This window comes from Priapulus caudatus, unplaced genomic scaffold (assembly GCF_000485595.1).
Source record: "Priapulus caudatus unplaced genomic scaffold, Priapulus_caudatus-5.0.1 Scaffold1333, whole genome shotgun sequence".
In the NCBI taxonomy this organism is placed as follows: Eukaryota; Metazoa; Priapulida; class Priapulimorpha; order Priapulimorphida; family Priapulidae; genus Priapulus; species Priapulus caudatus.
Window position 1 is genome coordinate 59,125 of NW_014578394.1, and position 7,369 is coordinate 66,493.

Here is a 7,369-nt window from a genome sequence, read left to right on the forward strand (position 1 = left end):
GAGAGAGAGAGAGAGAGAGAGAAAGAGAGACTGGTTTATACCGCCATAGCTCCGGTTTTATAGATTTAGAAAACCTGCATTCAGGTGCAGGTTACAGCCGTGGCGACGTGCACTCGCATCAAACTGCGAACGGCTTGCGGAAACTAGTGAATTACGCTGACCGTGCGTTTATCGGGTTTCAGCGGATGCTAGTCTGGCAATGCTTGGCAATCAGCTGACACTGGACGACGTTGAGGAGAAGATCGCGCCCATCATGGTACGCACCCTCTGTCAAACACTCCCAATAATTACTGCAGAGAAAATCGACGGGGGACGTTTTTTTACAGCTCAATAAGTAAAAGCATAGATATAGAATAGAAAATATATTTATTCTATATCTATGGTAAGAGGCTAGAGGGGCCGTCGCGGTCAGGTGAAAGTGGGCACGGGCATTAGTGCTGCGTACACCATTTTACAATAATTTCACGTCGCGTAAAGTGCCACTAATTTTTAACAAAGTGCCTTTAATCGGCACGTTTCCCTCTCACCCTACTTGTGTCCTCCCGTCTGTAGGCTGAGTGTAGCAGTAACCTAAGTAACCGGTAATCATGGTCAGGTGGGAGCAGATGAATTACTGGGATTCTCTGTAACTGTAGATAAAAGTCAATTTAATGCAGGAGTATGTAGGCCACACGTAACCACATAACTGTAAGCACAGTAGTCCCAGAAGAGGTGTACACCATAGGCGTGCTAGGTTTCAATAGACTGTCATTAGACTCTAGAGGTGAACCCGATAATATAAAATGTGGTGTGATAATAACACACTGATTATTGTACACGTGGGTCATGTGAATTAGCGAGGCCTCCTGACAGAGATTTCGGTTATTATTGCTTACATTATAAGCCACTGTCTCACTCGATCATTAATGCTATCTATGCCGAGTAGAGGAGCTTGTAATTGTGGTAACTACGTGATATTCGTGTGAAAATGCCTAGGGGAATGCTCTTGTTGCAGCATGTTGTTGCATCACCATTTATTCCCAAATATCATCAGGAGCGTATAATGACAAATATTTTTTCCGTGACAAATGACAAAATTTTGTCATTATAGTATTTATACGCTCCTGATATCATCCATAGTCACTCGAATCCAAAATTAGTTCCATCGTTAGCACGACCGGATTTAATGAGTGGAGACCTAACAATTCGAATTCATAATTGAACAAAATGAATCACCATATGCCGAGCTGAAACCGTTTACCCCGTTCGTTTCTGTTAATGAAGGAGATTAGTAATCGGAAATCATCGCCAATTGAAACACACGCTAGGCACGCATCTAAATTCCGCCCTCCTTCCCTCTGTTCTTTCAAGCTCCCAGATCCCAGAATATGAAGCCGTATTTGGTGTTCACTTGCAGGAGGCTGCAGAAACGAGGAAGAAGGAGCTGCAGCAGCTACTCGTAGAGCACGCGTCTCTCGTTGCAAAGATCAACACGTCCGAGGGTTCCGTCAGGCAGAAGATGGCGCCCAAGCGACAGCACACGATCGCATAACCGTGCGCGGCTCCCTGCAATGCAACACGGCAAACACGCGAACTTGCTCTCTCTTTCCCTACAGGCACAGGAGACGTGCACGTTCGGCTGGGGAGGGGTGACACGCAGCAGGTGCTAATGCATCGATTACCGGCAAATCGACGTCACAGGCACGTTATTGTACATCAATCATCTATCGATTAGTCCTAGAGATCAAGCAGGTCAACGCGCGCAGTTTGGCGGTGTAGGACGTCCCAAAGATTACCATTTGCGCATTGATATTTTGATAGCAGTAATCGTCTCCACGAACCAGTGTTGCAGTTCACTCGCAGCAATATTTACACACAATCACTCTGGAAGCAATACACTGTTACAAAGACACACATGGTTATAGCAGTAGACCATGGACATGCCATATGACTGCAGTATGAGAAACGGGTAGCTTAACAGCCTGGAGGGGTCTTCGACCAAAGGGCCAACGTGCACCTCCGAAAATAATACATGTACAGTAGAAATTTGATGATCAGTCAGACGATCGGCATATTTTAACAAGGTGCGAGCACCCACACTGCTCTCTAGAGCACTCTAATTAACGGGGCCAGAGTTTCAAAAACATGGCTTCAGTGACCAGTAGCCACTTGCCTATTTGTACCGATTATATGAGCAACATGCGTGATTGAGAGATTTGGCCCCTGAAGTTTCTCACATTTGCAGGTGATTGAGATGGAGATGACGATGAAGGTTTATGAAAGTTAACGCTACTGGCTTACTTGTCAATGGAAACTGTGGTATTGAGTACTAAGTGATCAATTGTTTTATTCGAACGAATATTTTTGTATTGTTATCGCACTCGTTGAAAATCAATATGAAACGGATGTCATGTAAAATAAAATGCGTTTTCTTTCTGTAGATGCGTGGTTGAAACAAGGTTGGGCACGTGTGACCCACCGTAGATGCACATAAAGGTGTTACGAGTGATAAACTGTGCCCCAGCATTAAAAAAATTCCACCGTAGATGCAAGAATATTTTCATAGACTACTGTCGTGTCAATAATGACTTTTTGACCCATATATCAGGTTACAATACATGTAAACGTATGGTAGGCCTATTTCTAAACGTTTTATTTTAGGCGAGGTGCTTGTATATAAGTAGGCGAAATGCAGACGTGTTAAAATAACGTAACAAGATGTTATTTGCGAGTATCCGAGGCCGTGAACCCTGCAACGTGACAGGTGAATTTGTTGTGCACGGATACCATAACTGTAAAGAGAGTATTCAGACCAATAATTCGTGAACCTGACTATTCTTATGGTCATGTAAAGCTAATTCGTCAAGAATTAACCTTGTGGACGCAGCCACAGGAATATTTGAAATCAGTACAACAATGGCCACGAGCAAAATTGTGTCGTGCAACTTTGTAATTGTACGGCATAAAAGTGTGCAAGTCTTTCGTCTATTTTGACGAAACTCAGCAATGAATACTCTTACCAATTTGGCATACTGTAAGCAGTGTAGATGCTTGCATTGGCACTAATCCACACTGGCAAGCAATTTACCATAAACGAACGTACACATATATTGGATTTTACTATTATACCCGATTACATAAAGGTTTCCTAAGACAGTGAAAATCCTTCAATTGTTTGGTTATTCTTGCCACATTCTTCTCAACTTTTTAACAGCCCAATTGGTGGCTGCACTGGTACTAATTGAAGAGTCCATCCCCTGAGCAGGAATGCCATTGCTCTGTAAAGTATATATATATATATATATATATAATAACAGCTATCTAGATTTGTAGAAATGTATAATATATTTTCTTATGCATAACCAACATACTATAAGTGCGTTTAGCAGACCAATATTAAATTTTTTTTTTTTTAAATGTTGATCCACTTCTGAGTGATATTATCAAGAGCGTATAAAGAAGGAGAGCGTACAATGGTGAAATGCTGAAACCATGTTGCAGTATTAGTCAAATTAAGAAACTTTGCCCGTTTTATTTTGACGATTCTTTGCGGTATTATTGATCAGCTGTCCTACCTTGCTAATATAAAACAAACCGCTTGTCCCTACGATGCCCCTACGCTGAGATAATGAGCGGTGAAAATCTGGTATTTTTGCCGAAAACCGACTCGAGATACCTGCTGACTGCGACTGTCTCTCGCTTTGTGGCCAGTGTGTTGCTTCCGGTCGCCGCTGTGTAGCGCCATGGTAGCTCTGACTCATTACGTCAGTACTACAGAGTTTACTACATCCGGCGTGAGGTAGGCACAGGTGGGAGTCATCACTCCCTGCAACAACATAACAGACGTCATTTCATACCATTGTCAATCATATGTGGAAAACACGCGGTTTCCCCGAAGTAATCTCCAAAGCTGAGAGCTAGTCGAGTCAGCGAGCTATCTCGGAGTCGGTTTTCGCGAAAATACCAGCTTTTCATGGCTCCATATGTCCAAGCGTGCGGCATCGTAGTGACATGCGGTTTGATTTTATATTAACAAAGGTAGGACAGCTGATCAAAGAATTGTCAAATAAACAGGGAAAGTTTTCATTAATTGCCGACTAATACTGGCACAGGTTTCAGCATGTTCACCATTGTACGCCTCCTCTAATATGCCTACTGCTATATAAGGTTTAAGCAGAACAAGTACATAAATAAGCATATGTGAAACATCATAGGCTAAACATTATACTTATAAGCAAGGCTTTATAGTGAGTTTAATATATTCCTTCGTGTACAAATGAATGTTTAAACCATAAATCGTAAAAGCATATATTCATCGTGATAGAGAGTCATAAGCCGACAAGGATGACTTCATCAGCTGTAGTAATCATGCTTGAAATTGTTCAGGCCTGTTAATCCTAATCGCACGCGACTATATACAACCGTCCGAATGCCAAGCCTAGCAGTCCATACTTAACTTATTTTGGTGTGAGTGGCCCAATCAACTTATGATTGCTCTAACGAATTTGAAAAAAGAAATAAATGCTGCTTTTACAATTTTGGCACAGATATAATTAATTATGAGTCATCCCGAACCACAATAACAAATAATTAAATTTGGTGTTCCTTTATAAGCAGTTTCCTCGGATTATTTCCAAACTAACGTTGCGCAGTGTATTCCAAGCAATTGCAATAAGACATAAATAGTGAGTGTTTCGTTTCAGCATCAAATGAATTTCAGCCAAAACTTCATCTAGTTCATAGAACCTCACGATAGAAAACAATGAGGTACTCGTAGTCCACACGTAACCATCGAGTTCCTGTCAACATAAAGAATAGAACTTCTAATAATTTGACACGTAACTCGAATAAACCTTAATTAAAAATGGTCTGTAAAACGTTGGGAAAACCTGTATATATTGCGACAAGGAACCATTAAAATCAATATATACGTGGCAGGTGCCGTGCAATATGACCATTATATTATGCTGTCCATACTATATACTGCAGATAGAGCGTTGCTCTATGTTATACGTAACTGATATCAAAACCGAATAAAATAGTTTGCTCATATGAACGCTATTATCGTTCATTCCTGGGCAGAAAAATGACGAGCACACAGCACCATGCATCGACGAACATCGGCACAATGTACTAGCATATGTAACAACATGGTGGCATTCTACATACATGTGGCACCTATGTTGTTCACGCTCGTAACCTTAGTACATATTACCATTTCATTAAATAGTCCAAAACAATTAAGCAACAATGTCTGTAACCTATGTTTTCTCAACATTCCTTAAGTACTAGAATTACGCAACCATCTTAAACGTGATTTTTTAATTATACTAGACATTTTTAATTGATCAAGATGTATACTCAATATAAACAGGAGGTATGTACATTGTTTAGAACAAAAAGGAACACATAACCTGATACTGGAAACAGATAATTTGTTTACGTGATAATAAAAACTTCTTATTGATCAGATCATTATCCAACACTCAGACATACAAAATGGCACAGAACATCAGTGTGTATATAAATACAAATTCATAAAACAATGTTAAAATTTTGGCACATACACTACAAAAGAAGTGCGTGACTAATAATGTAACCGCAGGCTATGTTACATGTAACTATCTTATTAAAACAGATCTTCAAATTTCAACGCATCGAACCTCGATTTTCAAAATTCGTTGGTTACATGATGAACATTGAAAAAACTTTTTTAGAAATAGTAGCATCCACCCACACTTACCTCAGCCTCCTTTATCAGAATAACAAAATTTACTCCACACAACAAAATATCAGTCAGCCTCGCTGAAATATGGACATCTGGTAATCCCAGATGGAATGGTGGGATTATTTACCATCAATGGCTTCCATCATTCTTGCTCTACTCTGCACAGTAACCGCATCGTCGCATCATCTTTGCCAACCAAAGAATAGCCCATATATCATTCCCACTATGGATATACCAGATAAGGACAACAATTAAAAAGTATATGAAAAAAAGAATGTCCCGTTTATCAAGTCAAGAGATGCATGGAGAACCAACGCTTAAGAAGAACAGTGCCACTGGATTAGCTGGATTGCCAACCTAAAATCAAATTATGAATCAAACTCAATATATATATATATATATGTAAGTATGCGGACCTTCATTTATAGGATGCAAAATGGTCTTTGGAGACATTTTATAAGAAACGTCCCCAATAAGCTGCAAAATATAGTAAATTGTATTTTTACAAACTGCATGCCTGCTGTAGTCTCCTGCAGTTAGGACACTCTTCTAGATTTTGGAGAAAAATGCATAAAATGCCTTAGCCTTATAACAAATTTTTAAATAAATAGCGTAACATGTGTTTTGCAGGTGTTGCATGAATTAGTAACGAGGCTGGGCTGGGGGTTGTTTTGGTGGTGGTCGGTGTAGACGGAGCGTCACGCATACTGTGCGGCTGCATTGATGTTACAGGGAATCGGATAAGCGTGTTTTTTGGTTAGGCAGTTTCTAGGATCATTGTGAAATGGGGGTAGGACGCGGTCTGGGAGAACCGGTACATGTGCGAGCAGGATGTAAGAGTTTTGGGGGGAATATATAGGACAGAGATGTAGGAGTCTAGAGGGTCTGATTGTGGTCGCGGAAGGTGAGCACACGCGCATGCGCGTTGCGTTGTCTTTGTGAAAGTGGGACTACACTGTGCAAGTTATGAAAGTTTATTCCGGTTACACACAAGTTGCCGCTTGTTATTGTTGACCTTGGCTTTATATTTGGCCCCCCGACCCCTTGGCGACACACAAGTTTTGGCTTTATATCATCATTCCTCGTCACATTTTGGTGCTCGTGACAGACGTACTACTGGGCCCGGCCCCCCCACTCAGTGTTATTTAGGGTATGCATATGCTCGTTCCCTCCCTTTGAAAGCACTCCCCTATCTCAGGACTGCCAAAATTTCTGAACCCCCCTTTCGCGGGCCTTTTGCGGGTTTTTCCTGCCTTGGAGAACCCTCTAAATCCGGAACACTATGTATAGACTGGTACCCGTTCGCCACCTTCACTCCGGTACGTATCCTTCGCTACACTGACGTAGTGACTAGGGGTGTAACGATATACCGGTATATCGGTATATTGCAATATATTTTGAAAACTCGATATATCGCGATACAACTTCCGGATATCGATATTTTACGATACGGTGGTATAACAAGAAATAAATTACTTGACACTTGCCATTATGTCTATATTGTTAATGGGCTCGAAAATTATGCACTGGCGGTGTATATATTACGAAAGCACAATGCCTGCACGACGCATACAGTATTACTGGTAAGCAACCACTGCATGGAGCACTGCGCGGTACTACTGCGCGGTCAGAGTGGGGCCAACGTGTGCGCGAGGCAGAGAG

The 7,369-nt window shown here is 41.2% G+C and overlaps 2 protein-coding genes across 5 annotated transcripts in view; one reads left to right on the forward strand and one right to left on the reverse strand.

Annotated features, from left to right (window-relative positions):
• LOC106816269 overlaps positions 1-7,369 on the forward strand; it is a 55,427-nt gene that overhangs the window by 34,136 nt on the left and 13,922 nt on the right. For 2 of the 3 annotated variants that reach the window (XM_014820850.1, XM_014820852.1), the window contains 2 exons: positions 183-256; positions 1,397-2,965. In XM_014820850.1, coding sequence (XP_014676336.1) covers positions 183-256; positions 1,397-1,531 — 209 coding nt within the window. In that variant the 3' untranslated portion in view covers positions 1,532-2,965. Of the gene's footprint in view, positions 1-182; positions 257-1,396; positions 2,966-7,369 lie in introns of those variants that run through there. The other variant, XR_001394865.1, reaches the window with a different exon arrangement.
• Positions 631-7,369, reverse strand: part of LOC106816268 (probable ergosterol biosynthetic protein 28) — an 18,752-nt gene continuing 12,013 nt past the window's right edge. Inside the window, exon 5 of one of the 2 annotated variants that reach the window (XM_014820848.1) lies at positions 631-1,545. The gene's annotated coding sequence lies outside the window, so the exon portion shown is untranslated. Of the gene's footprint in view, positions 1,546-2,608; positions 3,258-7,369 lie in introns of those variants that run through there. The other variant, XM_014820849.1, reaches the window with a different exon arrangement.